The 18,632-nt window shown below is 38.8% G+C and overlaps 1 protein-coding gene across 1 annotated transcript in view; it reads left to right on the forward strand.

Moving 5' to 3' along the window:
• Window positions 1-18,632, forward strand: part of RAB3B (RAB3B, member RAS oncogene family) — a 70,607-nt gene that overhangs the window by 2,242 nt on the left and 49,733 nt on the right. Inside the window, exon 2 of the mRNA XM_058178265.1 lies at window positions 9,014-9,241. Coding sequence (XP_058034248.1) covers window positions 9,014-9,241 — 228 coding nt within the window. The remainder of the gene's footprint in view (window positions 1-9,013; window positions 9,242-18,632) is intronic.

The following is an 18,632-nucleotide window of genomic DNA, read 5'->3' on the forward strand; positions in this document are numbered from 1 at the left end:
ATAGTTTAGAACTGGAATATTTCATAACACTAAATGTCTTGTATATGTTGGCATTTTATGAAAATATTGGGTTGGATGATGTTGAGAAGAATACCATAAACTGGACTGTTCACCTCCCAAACCAGCAAAAGCGGAAGGAGATCTTCCCTATGCTCCCCTTCAACCTGCTGTGTTGCTTAGAAATCTGTTCAATGTAATTGGTGATACTTCTGCAGAAAAGTGATAGTTTGCAGCAAGGCAGAGAGAAAAAGAAATAGATTTAAAAACTAGAAGCTTCTGCCTTTTATGCAGAAGGAAGAAATAGCCCAACCTATCAAAAGCAACACCGATGGAGATAGAACAGGTATACAAGTCAAAATAGGCAAGGGATTAGTAAGAAAATACTTATCCACTCTGGATGAATACAGATCACCTGATAGTTTACAGCCCAGGATTTTGAAGGACTGGCAGATGTAATATCGGAGACATTGAATGTAATCTTTCAAGATTCATGTTGCACAGAGGAAACATCAAAGACCTGAAAAGGAGCTGCTGTGGCCTAGAGATGGAGCTCTTGCCTCACAATCAGGAGGTTATGAGTTCGATCCTAGGTAGAGGCCAGATGTAGGTCTCCTGCTTGGGCAGTGGGTTGGACTAGGTGACCTGCAAGGTCTCTTCCAACTCTGTTACTCTGTTAGAAAAAAAACAATGTGGTTCCAATCTATAAAAAGGGGAATAATGAATCCAGAAAATTATAGGCCAATCAGCTTAATATCAATACCTGAGAAAACCCTGAAAAAGATAATCAAGAAAGGGATTTGTGAGCACCTGGGTGATGACTAGGAGCCAACATAGGTTTGTTAAAAATAGATCATGCCAGACAAACCTTATATGATATTGATATTGAGAAAGTAACCAAATAGTGGACCAGTGAAATGCTGTGGACATAATATACTTAGAATTCATCAACACATTTGATAAAGTAGACCACAACCTACTTCTTGGTAAGAGAGAACAATATGGGTTAGACGGTAGCAACACTAGAAGGATTCACAATTGGCTAATCAACCACGCTCAGCAGATAGTCCTCAATGGAACTACATCTACATGGAGGGAAGCACGCAGTGAGGTACTACAAGGTTCCGTCTTGGGCCCAATACTCTTCAACATTTTCATAAATGATCAAAATGAGAGAATGGAAGGGGAACTCATCAAATTTGCAGATGACACAAAGGTGGGGGGAATAGCTAATACTTTAGAACATAGGCTCAATATCCAGAAGGATCTTAACAGACTTGAACATCGGGATCTATCCAACAAAATGCAATTCTGTGGAGAGAAAAGTAAGGTCCTTCACCTAGGCAGGAAAAACCAAATGCATAGATATAGAATAGATGGCACCTGGCTCAATAGTAGTAACTGTGAGACAGATCTAGGTTTCTTAATGGACCATCACTTAAGTATGAGCCAAAGCTTTAGCATACACCAATAAAGAGATAGCATCAAGATAAAGAGAAGTGATAGTATCACTTTACACTGCACTGTTGAGATCACACTTGGAATACTGCATCCATTTCTGGTCACCTTGGTGCAAAAAAGTGTTGAGACCTGGAAAGTGTGCCAAGAAGAGCAACAGATAAAGGATCTGGAGGCTAAATTGTATGATGAACAGTTGAAGGACCTAACAGTTTAGCCTATGAAAGAGAAAGATCTGGGGGAAACATGAAAACTGTCTTCCAATATTTGAGGAGCTGTCACAAAGAAGAGATGATTGACTTGTTCTCTGGGACACCAGAGAAGTAATAGGTGGAAACTTATCAAAAATAGAGTAAGTACCTGCTTACTTTTTTCTAAGTAACAAGAACTGTGGATATTCAGGAGGAATAATATTTCAACTGATTATATATCATCAGTTTGCTGTTACCTCTTATGGACTACGTAGATCATATCATTTGTCTTCAGGGACTGTTAGTCTAGAGTACACTAACTCATAATAAAGAGTTAAATTGGATTTTTTAAATAAAATATTTTAATATAAAAAGGAGTTAAATTGGATTGCCATAAATGATGATAGGTAATTTAGTTTACTAATCCAGTTTGTCTGGCAATTATAAAAAGGCTATAATTGATGTCCCTAAACTTGGTTATAAAGAAGCATGGGTGGTCACCCCAAAGTAAGCTATTTCTGTATGAATGAATGTGATGCAGTCATTTTTGCTGTGTATGCAGTTCCTGCAAGAGTTTCCTGTGAAGATGAGAATATTTTAAAGTATCGGTTCAATGAGCAAAAATGTTTATGGCTTCCGCACATATATTAAGAGGGTTTTTTATCCCCCCTTTTAGTATCCACCCCTGCGTTAAAGATGGGACATGGTGTTTTTGTTGATAAGCATCCAGGGTATCTAAAATGCAGTGCTAACCTAGATTAGTAGATTCTTTTTTTTCCTAAGAAACAGTGAGTCTTAAAGATATTGGAATAACCAAAGTATGTATTCTTTCTAAGAAATTAATCTATACACGGTAAGTATTTCCGGTTTCCAACACTTACTTACTTATCTTGTTCCTCAGACAAAAAAGGGGTTCCCTGGTTAATTTGCAATCCAAATTGCAAGATAGTCTTGTAGTCTGAAGACAGGAAGCAAAAGAAAAAAGAGAGATGCTAAGGGATGAGGGAAAACGAGCTTAGGTATTTGTAATAAGAAAACAGTGGTTACAACCTTCCCTTAGGAGAAGAATCTGGTACCGCTAGTTTTTCAGCAGAGATAATAGAACAACCCTGGTTCCTATCTAATCTCCTTCTGCCATGGCCTGATGAAATATTTCCAATCTCATCAACAGTATCTTCTACAGAAATCCCAATAACTGCTAAAATCTCCCAAAACAAAGAATCCTAAAATGATGTATTACTATCAAAGGGTGGGAAATTAAAATCATAGAATGTTTCTTAACTGTATGCTATTCTAGGGTCAACTGGTTAGTTTTTCTTCAGACCGCTTTTTATTTACAGTCCATTCTATCTAGTCATGAGCTCTGTAAGAGACAACGCACAAGGATCACAGTAAAACCACCCACTCACATACCTTTGAAGTGATTGTCTTCATCTTCCCCTTGTAGGTGCAATATTGCTTCAATAAATACATTTAGCCAAAGCCAAAATAAGATTTATGGGCTTCATTTGTCTCCCAGCTCTGGTTTGGCTCCCCACTATTGCTTTTTTTTTTTTTTTTTGGCTTCTATTTAGGCAGATGTGAAGAGCAAAAGTGCTTTATTTGCTTAGAACAAGAGAAATGTGTTGTCGCATTGGAAATGGTACCCTCGGTGTAATTTGTTTATGCTAGCTGCCCCAAATGTATTATGCTTTTTATGACTCATAGTTGTAGAACAAATGGTCTGATCGGTAGCTTATTTCTCTGATAACATTTTTAAAGCTGAAATGTATATCTAATGAAATGGCTCTTACAAGCCGGAAATTAGGAGGTTGTTCTGTGTGCTGAATTTGAACAGGAAAAACCAAAGGGCAGATCTACACTTTCTGCTCGCTCCACAGTCAGTGCCGGCCATTCATTTTGTCTATGTGTGTGTGTGTGTGTGTGTGCAGGAACAGATGATGTCACTCACTTCTAGCCTATCGCAAATGCAACCATTGCCCGTGTTCTAAAATGCTGGTTCAGAACTGCTGCTTTCCATTCTAAGCCTTCTTCAGCCCTTCCAAAGGGATGGTTGGCAGCACTTCTTTCTGATCTAGTGCCCACCCCAGTTGGCTAGAAGGCCTGGCACATTCCCACCATTTTTAAAATTATATTGTGGTTGACCCAATAATGGTCCATTAAGTAATTTTTCCTCATTTTCCATTTTCCCCTTCCCCCCAGAAGCTCATCGTTCCAATCAGCTTGATATCTGCCAGTGAGACGCTTTTGCTTGCTATCTAACTAGGCATCCTGTCTAACTAAGCATGTAGGAAAACATTGCTGTTCCTACCTTTTTATATCCTGTTTCCCCAAACATACGACCCAACTGGAAAATAAGCCCTAGCATGATTTTTCAGAGGCTTGTAATGTAAACCCTACCCCAAAAATAAGGTCCAGTTAAGATCGTTAGCCATTTAGTGCCATATTTCCCCCAAAATAAGACCTAACCAGAAAATAAGCCCTAATGCGTCCTTTGGAGCACAAAGTAATATAAGACCCAGTCTTATTTTCAGGGAAACATGAGTAATACCGCAAAGTGGATGTGGTTCCTCACTGATTAAAGACACTGAGCTTATCAGCTGGAAAGCTGGCAGGCCGGGTTCGCAACCCATGCGCTGCACAAGGTGAGCTCCTTACACTTGCTCCAGCTCCTGCCACCCTAGCAGTTCGAAAGCATGCAAGTGCAAGTAGATTAATAGGTATCACTTCAGTGGGAAGGTAACAGCATTCCATGCCTCTCGACGTGTAGTCATGCTGGACACATGACCATGGAAGTGTCTTCGGACAAGGCTGACTCCCTCAGCTAAAAAACAGAGATGAGCACCACCCCCTAGTTGGACATGACTGGACAGAGGAGACCTTTACCTTTATAGTACTGTAAAGCTTCACTTCCCACCCACCCGCATTCCTTTTTTTAAAATGTGAAGATACAACATAGAATCATTGGAACTAAGCTACAAGTTTCAATGAATGTGCAATACTGGTCCTATAAAACTGCATCTACTTGTAAATCCAGATGGTGGATTGTCTCATGTCATACTGTAAGCTGAGGGCATACAGCCCAGTATCTGATCTTTTTTAATATGAACAATGCTGTGCTTCAGTGGTTAGATGGCCCTGACTGGTATTTGAACATAGATCTTTTTAACATTTATATTTATTGCGTTTTATTAACCTAGGTGAAATGTTAATATATATTGTTAGTCCATGTATGATATTGTCATACTCTAAATAAATAAATGCAGATGGCCCAGACTCTGTTAGTCTCTTATAAAGAGCAGGCTGATCTCCCGCCCAGACCTTTGGGCTAAGTTAACTCTACTGGTTGATTTGTTTGGTTCCAGTCCTAGGATTAGAAGTGCAATGTTCTTAGATCTCACACATAGGTTTATGTTTATGCAACAAATGTTGCTTCTGGTTATTATTTATGTTGTTTTGTATAAGATGTTTTTGTTTTAATCCTTTAATATACCTAGAGACAGAGTATTGTGAAATGGGCATCTATATACATTGTTAAAATGAGACACAATAAAACAATAAATATTCTTTACTCCATGCAGACTATATGGCTCCAAGCACAATAGATTCTATGTATTTGATTAGCTGTTAATTGTTTCCAGGCAGGAAACAATACTACATATATTAAAAAGCAGACCTTCTAGTTATATCCTTGTCATAAATAATTAGCAATAATGTGTAAGCATTGGATGATTTTTCCCCCCTGTACTTTTAGCATATGTTTGCCAAAATAATCTTTAGAAGAACTCACTGCACAACACTATTTTATTATACTGGCATTTACCTATATAGAATATTTATATCACACGTTTCTATGAAAAAATCAGGAAGGATAAATTCCTAAGAGATTCTCTGTCACTTTCATGTACTTTTTCCTTTTATGATTACATTGCTAAAAAAAACATTCACATTATGCACCTTGCGGAGTCCTCTTGCAGTGAAACTGACATTTATTTTTATTTATTGAATCAACTGGTAAAGCTCCACATCTCAACAAGTGACATAGTAAAGGAGAAGCCACTGTAATCAGATCTAGTGAATTTCTCAATGGGGAAATATACAAGGAACAATTAAGGACACAAATGTCAGGGTTAAATTGAGTAGATAATAGAAAGTGCCACTTTATAGTTTCTTTCACTCATTAGAAAAATTCTCAAAGGGGTCTGGCATGAGTCAGTTCTATGAGAGTGGGATTTGCACTCTCAAATTTTGAAGGTGACAATTTTTTATATATTTTTTTTGGTATTAAATGAGAAAATACCTGTTTTGTCAAGTGTCAGGCAGTGGCAGAGACAATCAACACACAAGCAGTTAAGGAGATTTCAAGCTTTATAATAACTTTAGCAGTTTCTGTTTCTGTATAAACAGAAACATAAAAGCATAACATACCAAGCAAGATGCGCTCACCAGCTATTGGGAGCCCCAGGGAAGAGACCACAAAGGCCAGGATCTGCAATGTGATGAACACTCAACTATGTTCCAAAGTTCAAAGGATCTTATTAAGGTCTGGCACCAAACGTCATAACCCTACTTCCATAGTAATGAGACTGCAGGTTCTGACCTTGACTGGATAGCGCATAACTCTCAAGCAAGAGTTCTGAGAACATTGCTGATAAGCCAGTGGTAATCTAAACAATCTACAGCTGTGTGAAGATCCCCTCCCGCCCCCCAGTGGTGGGTTTCAAATTTTTTTACTAGCCTTCTGTGGGTGTGGCTTGGTGGGCGTGGTGTGGCTTGGTGGGTATGGCAGGAGAAGGGTACTGTAAAATCTCCAATCCGTCCCCAATCCAGGGGAAGGTTACTGCAAAATCCCCATTTCCTCCTGATCATCTGGGACTTGGGAGGCAGAGAATAGATGGGGGCAGGGCCAGTAAGAATTTTTACTACTGGTTCTCCAAACTACTCAAAATTTCCGCTACCGGTTCTCCAGAACTGGTCAGAACCTGCTGAAACTCACCTCTGCTCCCCCCCCTTTCCCTTATTCATCAAACAAGGATGAAAAGTAAGCAGGTTGGCTCAGAAGGAACTCTAAACTTCTGCAATGTTCTTAATATGAAGGAGAAATCAAAATATCCTTGAAATGCAATGGTCTTCCACATTGCCATTACACCGTCTTACATCTTTCTGCCTTAGAGAAAAGAATATCCAAATATTAAAAACACCAATAGGATAACAGGGTCACTATGGCATATATGTCACACTTAGGGTTGACACACAAGTAGGCATCCATTCACTTTCATCGTCATTCAATAAAGACTACAGCAATTAACACAATTTGGAAGGCAGGTGGCCCTATTTAATCTTGGCAACTACTCGGCTGATTTTCTTTTTCTTTTTCCTTGTAAAATGTTTGCCAATTACTTAATTTTAATGATAAATTCAGTTCAGTTCATAAACACACCAAACGAAGGCAGGATTAATCATCTTTGAAATATGTTAGCAATTCATAATTCATCCTAGTGATAGGAGGAATATAGCACACACAAAAAGAGAGTAAGCTTCATTTCTAAGGCATTCACAGCTTATCTGGATAACTTTTTATAAATATGTGTCATCAGCATTTGCACATAAGGAGAGTTAGATCCAAACACTGGCATTTTTAGAATTAGACTTGCTGAAATCAATGGGGCGTCTGTCTAAATTAAGGTTCTGCTGATGTAAAGGAATGTCCTCTAAGAATCTGTCACTTTACGAGATAGATCAGATCTGGAAAGCAACTCAACAGACTAATACACTATTCCAGAATTCCCCAACTTTCCAGTTTTGCGGACTGGTGGGAAAGGGGTAGAGCAGGGATGATTCCACACGAGTGGTCAGCAAGTGTGCATGCGCAGCTCCATTTGAATGATTGGCGTGCATCTGCTACTCACACAAATGGAACATGCGTACGTATACTTGCCAGCTGCTTGAGCAAGTGGAGATGCACTTAAAACGCTTACCCACTTGCCCGCCATTTTCGTGGCCTGGTTGCAAACAGCTCACGGCCCACTCGTGGGCTGCGGCCCAGAGGTTGGGGACCCATGCTCTATTCCAGTGATGGCTAATCTTTTCTGGACTGAGTGCCCAAAGTGCGCGCATGCACGTGTGAATGTGTGTGTGCACACCTGAAACCCCAAAATGCAATGCACATGCAGCCCACGCACATGCGGCCCATGCCCCATGTGCCCCATGTATGCACCCCACCCCCGCACATGTGTGGCAGAGACCCAAAGACCAGCTGGCCGGTGGGAGGCACGTGCATGCACAGCAGAGCTGAGCTGGGGAGACTGCTTACGTGCCCACAGAGAGGTGCTGTGTGCCACCTCCGGCAGACATGCCATAGGTTCGCCATCATGGCTCTATTCTATTGAGATAGACAGTACTAATACAATTTTGCAACTCTGATTGTGCTTTTGTTTCCCTTCTTCTTATACTACAGTGAGTTAGGATGAGCCATTCTGAATCTCTTCTTAATGGCCATCTGTTTTCCCAGGACTTAAGGTATGCATCTGCTTTTTTTGCTTACATCACAGTTTCTGAATACCTCGTTCCAGGCCATCTCCCTAACTTTATTTTTTTTTTTTATTTATTTATTTATTTATTTATTTATTTATTTATTTATTTATTTATTTATTTATTTATTTATTTATTTATTTATTTTGTCACAACAGTATATATAAGCATAAGCATGAAATAACTATAAGATATATAAGCATATATATAAGCATAAGTATGTAATAACTATATGAAATTTGGATACAATCAAAGGGAACATTAGGACAGGAACGGTAGTCACGTTGGTGCTCTTATACACACCCCTTATAGACCTCTTAGGAATGAGGTGAGGTCGATAGTAGCTAGTTTTTGGTTAAAGCTTTGGGGATTTTGGGAAGAGACCACAGAATCTGGTATTAATTAACAACTCTGTTACTTAAGTCATATTTTCTGCAATCAAGATTGGAGCGGTTCACATTAAGCTTAAATCTATTGTGTGCTTGTGTATTGTTGTGATTGAAGCTGAACAGGAAGGACATTGTAAGAGATGATTCTATGAGTTAGACTCAGGTCATGTCGAAGGCGGCGGAGTTCTAAATTTTCTAAACCCAGGATTTCAAGTCTGGTGGCATAAGATACAGTATCCCAGGAAAAATAAAAAGACAAATGATGTTCATATTACGACCAAGAAAAATTATGCGGTTCACAGCAAGACTCAAGTTTGACTCCAGAGAGTCTTTCACCTTTTTCCTTTGAAACTAGAACCTGCATTACATATGTACTTGATCAATAAGTCTAAGCTGAAATGAATAACTGCTCCTTTATTTAGTCTATGATGCTTTTGTTTTGTTTAGATGGCTTCGGTAACAGATGCCAGATATGGACCCAAGGATGTTTCAGACCAGAACTTTGATTATATGTTCAAGCTCCTGATCATTGGCAACAGTAGTGTAGGCAAGACTTCCTTCCTCTTCAGATATGCTGATGACACTTTCACACCTGCCTTTGTCAGTACAGTGGGAATTGACTTCAAAGTGAAGACTGTTTACAGGAATGACAAGAGGGTAAAATTGCAGATTTGGGTGAGTATCCATGATTCTCGAATCATTTACTCTGGGGACAGATTTAGACGGATCAGTACAATTTCCGGATTATTCCTTGATTGTGGGAAATCAGGTTTATTTGCTTTTCTGTATTTCAATTCGACAGAAGGCTGAAGCTATGTTCGTTGCTTGTTATTGCAGAGGATGGACAACCTTTAAATATCAAGAAATTGCACTTAACATTTTTTGAGCATCTGGGTTCTACAGGGAGCAATAGATGGGCCTAGGATTTTCTTGGTTAGTTTTCCTTTTAGATTTTTGGAAGGTGTTATATGAATTCTACATTCTTTAGTGCTTTAAGGTAAACAGATGCATTTTTGTATTTCTTTCTCCGTATTTCCTCATTCTTTACCTGGAAGCAGGGTGCTTTATTTACTTGCTTGTACATTGCATTTAGAAAACGATGTTGTTACCTTGTAAAACAGTAAAGGCACTATTCCAAAGGTGTGTTTTTCAAAAGGCAACTGGACTTTGTTTTTCCTTGAAGACTTTTCTCTTCTCATCCAAGAAGCTTCTTCAGTTCTGGAACTGAAGAACTGAAGAAGCTTCTTGGATGAGAAGTGAAACCCCTTCAAGGAAAACAAAGTTTCGTTGCCTTTGGATAAAAGCACCCTTGGGACAATCATGGCTTGGATGACTGAGAATCTCCACAGACAGTAAAGACAGCTAGTTACCTTTCCCTTTGACTCTTCTTGTCTACTTACTGTCTGTAGCATTGTGGCTGATCCCACACAATAAAAGGTTGGAGATCTCCAAGTTCCTCTCCTTGAAACCGTCTGGGTCTCTTCACCATAGCTCTGTCTTCTGCCAGGTTATGATGTTTTGGAAGTTTTCCACCTGTTTTTCAGGGAGATGCCATTATCTGCCATTACCTTAACTCTGCACGTGAAAGACGCAGAAGTCACACAACCTGTCTTACTGGCAAATAAAAGGAGAAAAAAAAGTGATAGAAAATATGTTCCATAGTGCCTTTCCTACAAAACGATCAGTGTAAACAAAATTAACACAGGGCTCTAAAGAATCACAGACTTCTTAGAAGAAAGTTAGACAAGAAAATGTCCAAGAAAATGTAACGTCCTGAGCAGAGCCCAGGGTGATTTGATCCTGTGTATAAATAACCCTGAGGTGCCAATATGCAATATGCATGAGGTGCCACTATAGAGTAGAGCAGGGGTCTCCAACAGTGGCGGGATTCAAATTTTTTTACTACCGGTTCTGTGGGCATGGTTTTGTGGGTGTGGCAGGGGAAGGATACTGTAAAATCTCCATTTCCTCCCCATTCCCATTAAATGTAAATTGATGAATGCAAGAAGTATTGTTAACAAATTACCTGAATTTATCCTCCTGCTAAACAGTGGTACATTTGATATTATATTTATTTGTGAAACATGGCTAATCTCATCCATCCCTGACTCCATCATTTTAAACAAAGAATATCAAGTTCACCGTTCAGATCGTGAAAACCGAAGAGGTGGTGGAGTGGCTATTTTCTATAAAAAGTCACTGAATCTAAAAAACATTCAAGTTGCACACAAACTTTCTCTTCCTGAAACTATTGTATGTGACCTATCATCTAATACCACACTTCGATTCATTCTATGCTACAGAGCCCCTGACTACAACATTACTCATGCTAATATTTTAACCTCACTACTAACATGGGCTGCCTCTTGCCCATATCCACTCATCTTCCTGGGTGACCTAAATTTACCTCTCATCAACTGGATAACAAATGAATGTGCAACTGATCCAATCCATACTACAATATACAACGCTGTTACAAACCTAGGTCTTGAACAACTTGTAACTAACAGTACAAGACTAAACAACTGCCTTGACCTCATCTTCTGCAACAACACCAATACCATTTATGGACTACAAATAAGAGAACCCTTTTCCAACAGCGATCATTGCATGATTGACTTCCATCTTAATATACGTCGTCACTTAAATTGTCATATCAATAACATTCCCATCTACAACTTCAAAAAAGCCAATTATGACCTTATAAACAATGATCTTTCATCTCTGGACTGGCTTAATCTGTTCTCAACCTGTTTAACTTCTGAAGACCACTATTGTTTCTTCCCCTATATATATGTGTGTTTATAGTACCTTGTTTCTCCTCATATATATGTTTATATATTATATAACCCTCTATGTTATACTTGTATATATTGTTACGACGAAATAAATTAAAAAAAAAAAAAAATTCCAGGGGAAGGTTGCTGCAAAATCCCCATTTCCTCCCGATCAGCTGGGACTCAGGAGGCAGAGAATAGATGGGGCGGGGTCAGTCAGAGATGGTATTTACTAGTTCTCTGAACTACTCAAAATTTCCACTACCGGCTCTCCAGAACTGGTCAGAACCTGTTGAATACCACCTCTGGTCTCCAACCGTGGCAACTTTAAGTCTTGTGGACTTCATCTCCCAGAATTCCTCAGCCAGGTTGGAGTCTCCTGGAGCAGAGGGCATAAAAATATTAGTAAACGAATGAATAAAATATAGTACCTACAGTATGCAAGATCTACATTGGTAGAAACAATGGTCATCAGAGGCACAAACTTAGAGGAATAGTAATTAAACTTAATGCCACTCTTAGCAAACATTATCCAGTTCTTCTAAAAAAAAAGTAGAAGACTCTTAAAGCAGATATAATATGTGTGCTGATTTATTACATCGTTAAATTCTTTTCCCTACAAATTCCAATTTTAATCTGAGAAAGAAGGAGAATCTTAATTCTGTCTCACTCCAACACAAAGCTTCTTTCTCCTTTTCTTCAAAAGGGTTTGCAGAGGGCTTTGGGTAATCTGTTTTTGTAGGTGTGACCCAGGACATACAATTTTCTATGTACAGATGTCTGTGGAGATTCTCAGTCATCCAGGTCATAGTTGTCTCAAAGGTGCTTTTTCAAAGGGCAACTGGACTGCTTTTCCTTGAGGAGGAAGAAGAAAACTGCCAGTACCTATCCATCCCTCATATCACAACTGATGAAGCTTCTTGGATGAGAAGCAAAAAGTTTTCTTCTTCTTCAAGGGAAAAACAGTCCAGTTGTCAGGCCTGGAAACCATCTTTTACATCGGGCCTTTAGGCTTGCCACATTTTCTACTGTAGGAAAAGGAACTTTGAGGAGTCTCAGGCCCCTGAGTCTTTTGTCATTGGGGCTGTTACTTGGAACCCTAACACCTGTTGCCTTTTGAAAAAGCACCGTTGAGTTTCCATGTACAGGTTTAGATCCCCTGTGTGAGATGAATGAATATAGACTGGGAAGGTCTAAGCCTATCTGGCAACAAAAAATGGCAAACAGGCTTCAGGTTTGCGAAAGTGGGCTTACTATTCACAACAACAAACACACTGGCTGTGCTGTTGCAAAATAGGCTTCTCAGTGAAATGTCATTATGTTATATAACATATAATTATGTTACAATCCCCCATCAAAGACCCAGGTTGACACAGTGGTTAGAATGCAATATTACAGGCTAATTCTGCCCACAGCCAGGAGTTCAATCCTGACTGGCTCAAGGTTGACTTAGCCTTCCAGCCTTCCGAGGTCAGTAAAATGAGAACCCAGATTGTTGGGGGCAATTTGCTCACTTGTAAACCGCTTAGAGAGGGCTGTAAATCACTGTGAAGAGGTGTATAAGTGCTATTGCTATCATCACTGTACAGCTCTTTAACTGAATCTTGTATTATAACCTTGAAATACCTATCATACTGTCAATCTACAAACCACCCCCAGGTTTGTAAGCATTTACGCATTGCAACACAACACTACCCCCCTATACTTCTGTGAAAGGATTCCTCACTCTGTTTTATTGCAAAATATGAATGTGTATATACTGAAGATGGGAAAGGAGATTTGAAAGCTACAGGCTGTATTTGGGTGTTTAGAAAACAATTTTTATTCATATTCTGGAGCAATTAATTTCTCTGTTTTACCAGTTGGCCTTCCTAGGAAGTGGTGTTGGGGGACTGGCCATGTCCATTATGGTATACATTTTGTTACAACCCCTAGGACGCATGCTAAATAATATTAAGCAGCTGTTTAAACAGTAGTGTTTTGGTGGATTTCTTCTTTCCCAGGGAAGGAATTGACAGTATTTGTTTTAAAATTCGATCCTCTCCTGGAAACTGCACACTTCCCCATTTTGCTTGTTTTAGTGAGAAAATAAAGTCTAACTAGATTTTTGGGGAGATGCTTAAAAAATCTGTAGTGTTAAGCTATACTCTTTACAAAAATATTCAATAAACCACAATTGTCTTCTAAAGGATATTAATAGTTTTGATGAATGGCAGGAGTAAACTTCCACAGAAAGGGTGCCCAGCTGCAAGTAGAAATCATAACATCCTACTATTTTTGTGAACATAATTTAAGCAAATTGAAACTTGACAACCACTAATTATGCTCAATGGCTCTTTCATTTTTCCCTTTTTTATCATTTTGGCTGCAGCTGCCTAGATGTAAAATCTGTTCACCATTTTTCAAAATACATTTTCTATTATTGGCACAAGGCACATCAAATTATGCAATGCATGGCAGCTAAGTGCTGTACTTTTACCTCTTTGAATGAACTAAAGCAGTCTACAGTTGTAGTGCTATAATTCTACACATATCATTTGTGGTACAGAGGTTAGAAAACAAAAAAGAGCAATAATTACATGTTTTTTTTCAGAAAATACTCATCACTTCTCAGATAGTTACATTGTAAGCGTGAAGTATTCTTTATGAGAAGCTACTCTGGAAATAATTTTTTTTTTGCCGATTCATTTTCAATAGGGGTGTACAACTATTGAATTTGGTCCATGAAAATGCATCAATACATACTGGTTGTTTCTTTTAAGAATTTGCACACACAACCTGACTCAGGATTGATTTTTTTTCCTTTTCTGCATAATTATCCTACAGAAGTTTAGCTCCTGCAGCATCTATTTGCCCTTTAAAGTTGCTGCAAATAATTGTAGCATTGGTGCTACCAAGTGCTTTTTAAATCAAAGGTAGACAAAGTGAAGCATTCTACCATGATAGAAAACAAAACAATGACGCTCGTCTTGATCATATGATGCCTGGTTGCTAGGTAATCAGGACCTTTCTGAAGAGCTAATGTAGAATCAGAAAAGTCGCAAGGAATACATATTTATCTTGGCTTCTTTTTATTAATTTCTCCAACATTTGGTTAAACAAACTAATGGTGCTGATTGGAGTCCTCTCTATGTATTTTCCAATGATGTCAAGGATCTTTTTTAGCAGTCATCTGAACAACACCTGCCCATAAATGGTCGACAGGTATTGTGAGTTTTGATATCAGTTTGTCTTTAAGTAAGGGGATGATCTTAAAGCCTCTTCTCCGAGGACAAAACAAAGTGCCTTGTTTCAAACCTGGTGAATTCAAAGAGGAAGACACTTTAACATACATAACTGCTTATTCCAGACTTTCCTGCCAAATGCTATGTTCTTTACAGGTACAGTTAGCAGCAGTCACAACTAATCGTTCCTTACTCCCCAGTATGATACCAAGGGCTGAACGTGTCAAGCTCTCTCTCTTTTTTCCCCCATAGAGAGAGCTGCTCTGAAATTTGGCTGTTTTTGTCTCAGTTTCTTAAAATACGGTGCTTTCCTATCAGATGAATGGTCTCTGGGTGACAGGCATTCAGAATCACAAAAATAAATTTGGCCTGTGGGAAACGGTTACGCGTATGTTTTTTCACTATAAATAAACATCAAAGACAAAGCATAGTGAAAAACATGTTATCTTTTCTTGGATCATCAAAAAAAAAAAAGTGGGGCCTTAAGCCCAAGAAAAGGTCAGCGGTTTTAACAAAGGAGAAATAAAATATTGAATAATAAAGGTCAGGATTATTACTGTCAAAGAGATGAATTGATTAATTAATGGCCAAAGATAAGATTACGAGTAAAGTGTTGCAATAGTCAAATGCTCACTGTTCCATTTAAATGAAAGTAGTCCATCTTTTGATGATTATGTTTATATTTTTAAGTCAATAAGAAACAGAAGGCACTTGCATTTTTCCTTTCAACTAAGCAGATTTCTAAGCTACCTGACTGCACAGATGCTTCGTAGTGGCATCTGGAGATGAGTAAAACAGGCATTAACATTACATATACAAAGGGTAGGACTTCAAATCTGGTGCTATAGACAGGATCTTACCTGTTTTGATCCTCACTACTCATACAGTAGTGGCCAAAATTGTGGAAACCTTTTGGGAAAAGTGTATTTTTGAGGTTTGATGGCTAATAACACCACTTTTTTTTTGAAGTTTCAAGATAATCATATTCCACTGCTGGAATGGCCTGGGAATAGCCCAAATCTTAACCCAATTGAAAATCTATGGCGCCGACTAAAGAAACTTGTTAGTCAGAAGCAACCCAGCAATAAAACTCAGTTAATAGAAGCAATCTTCAATCTTGGTTTCACATTATAACAGCTGCAGAACTAAAAGACTTGGTTCATTCCATGGGAAGACATTGTAAGGCCGTAATTCATGCTAAAGGTTACCCAGCTAAGTATTAACTGACATGGTGATAATTTTTGTATATCTAATTTTTTCTATGGTGATAATTTTTGTATATCTCATTTTTTCTACGTGTTATACTGTAACTGCTATTCTAATAGCAAATCCTTCATAAAAGTTATTGCATTACATTCCCGATTAAATTATTTTTTCCACTGATATATAATTTTATGGTACTACTCAGTAGTGGGATTCAAATCCCGGTGCTACCGATTCGCTACCGGTAGCGTGCGAGCACGGGCACTTGCTTCACAAGTGTGTGGCACTTCTGTGCATGCACAGAGTGTTTTTGATAATATCTGGGCGAGTGGGCAGAGCCCGCTGCTACCGCCACTACCTGTTCGCCCGAACCGGGAGCAACCCACCATTGATACTACTCCAAAAAAAGTGATGTTATTACCTAGTTTTAGAAAATGCACTTTCCCCAAAAGGTTTCCACAATTTTGACCACTACTGTAGACAACACTGCCAAGTTTATAACATATTCTATGATGTAAGGTGGAATCAGTAGTGGGTTCCACTTACCTTCGCTACTGGTTCGAAGCTAGGAGCACATGCATGCGCGCACTCGCTTCGCTTGCTCGCAACACTTCTGCGCATGTGCAGAGCATCTGTGATGACGTCTGGGCAGGTGGGCGGAGCATCCCACCACCGCCACTCCTGGTTCGCCCGAACTGGGGCAGACCACTAGAAACCCACCACTGGGTGGAATATATACAAAGGGCAGCAGATTAGAAAGGGCAGGAGCTGTGGGTGGTACATTAATTCTCATAAATAATTATGAGGGACTGCTGTACATATTCCCAAGAGGGAGGAAGTGCATTCCAGAGGAGCAAGAGAGAAGACTGGTTAGGCAGCTTGTGTGAGAAAAAGTGGGTGAAGATGGCTCCTCCCTACTAGTTCCCATAACAAGTTTTATAGTGCAAGTAGTCTGTTTTAGTTTCCCAAGATTGATGTCAGCCCTCCAAAAACAAAACAAAACAAAAAAAGACATATGGAGATTCTCCTAAGCAGATTTCTTTATTGTTCTTCACCCAGAGACAGAAAACATTTCTCCCATAAGTTGAAAGGATCTGATAGCATGTTACAAAAAAAAAAAAATTAGCTCACTCTATCTTATCATTGAATGGTAGCAGAAAAATGCAACATGAGTGATTTCATTCCATTCATTTAGGTTTTCCAGTATAAAACAATGAAGGAATCAAATGTCTCTTATCTTTCAATAAAATAGGGGACTGAATAAAATGTTACGAACCAATGAAAGAGCAGCAAGGATTATAATGTGTAAGGGTGGTATCACTGAGGCCAAATGGTTGCTCTTAGAGCAGGATTCCTTAAACCCCGTGCCACGGACAAGTACTGGCACAACTGGAGGTGAGTGGCAGGTGGGCAAGCAAAACCAAACCCATCCCTTCCCTGGTCTGTGGAAAAATTGTTTTCCACAAAACCAGTGCCTGGTGCCAAAAATATCGGAGACCACTTTCTCAGAGCAGAGGTTCACAACCCCTGGTCTGTGGACCGACACCAGGCCATGCCATGCCAGAAACTGGGCAGCGCAAACAAGTGAAGCCCCATCCGCAGGATGCAGGCAGCATGGGAAACCACACCTCCTCTGGTCTGCGGGAAAAACTCTCCCCATGAAATGGATCCCTGCTGCCCAAAAGGTTGGGGGCCGCTGTCTTACAGGATTATAGATAATGCACTGAATCCTCATGCGCTGTCAGATTGCTACCTACATAGAAAAGACTATTGCCTGATTTTTTTTCTGCTGCAGAGCCCGAAGAAAGGGAACAAAGAGTGAGAACGGTCAAAACTTGGAGACAAGGGTAGCATTGTCATTCCCAGAAATAAATGATATGGTCTACATACTTCATCACATAGTAGTAAAACGGATTAGATTTGGGGTTTTACAGTATATTATATAAACGATGATCATCACTGTGGTTTGTAAATAATGGTACACAGTTTATGATGTATTTCAAGAAACATCATTTTGAATCAATATTTAGTATTCTAATTTTAGGTAAAGTGTCTAAAGATGGCAATTATTAACATTTTTATGTGTTGCTACTTGAGTCTCAGTTGGGATATTTTGTATAATTGAAAAAGGAAGCTAGAATTTGTTTTTCAAAGATATTTCATATAATATGAAATGCAGAGTTAACTTTTGGGAGTAAGTAGAATGCTTATTTGGGATTGATTGTTACATAACTGCCAAAGAGATTGCTTTGAAAAGAGGAACACTAAGATACACATTAAACCTAGTGGTAGGATTCAGAACCATGCAACACCATGGGTGGCAACCAGTTCCTGAAAAATCTTTCTGAGTTTCATTTTCTAAAACGAAAATATGTCTTCCTACTAAGTCTAGTTTCAAAGTAAAATATTTCTGTTTTTTAGTAATGCTTGGCAGGAAACCTTTTTATATATGAAGCCCTGTTACAACTTTTTTTTAAAAGCACTCTTGCTTTGACTGACTTGCGAACTTGCTGCTATGGAAATTAAATCTTTTTTCAATTTTATGTCAATTTATCTGCGTTACTCTCCCATTCTTTCTGAACTAAAGATTCAGAATACTTCCAGTGTTTTTCTCTAATCATCTGTGGATATTAATGGATTTATAATAGCTATAGTAGGCAGTAATGAAAGGCATTACAAATGCAGAAACATTATTTTAGGAAAACAAATTATATTACATGTGGAACATAAGCAGGTGGTATTGGATGTAATTAAAATATAGGAAGTTTGGTCAGCTATGTCTGTTTTAGAAGAATCTGTAATACATATTCAGGAAGAAGATTGTAAAATATATTTTTTTAAATGTAGGTTGCTGAGTATTCT

This window comes from Ahaetulla prasina, chromosome 3 (genome assembly GCF_028640845.1).
Source record: "Ahaetulla prasina isolate Xishuangbanna chromosome 3, ASM2864084v1, whole genome shotgun sequence".
NCBI lineage: Eukaryota > Metazoa > Chordata > Lepidosauria > Squamata > Colubridae > Ahaetulla > Ahaetulla prasina.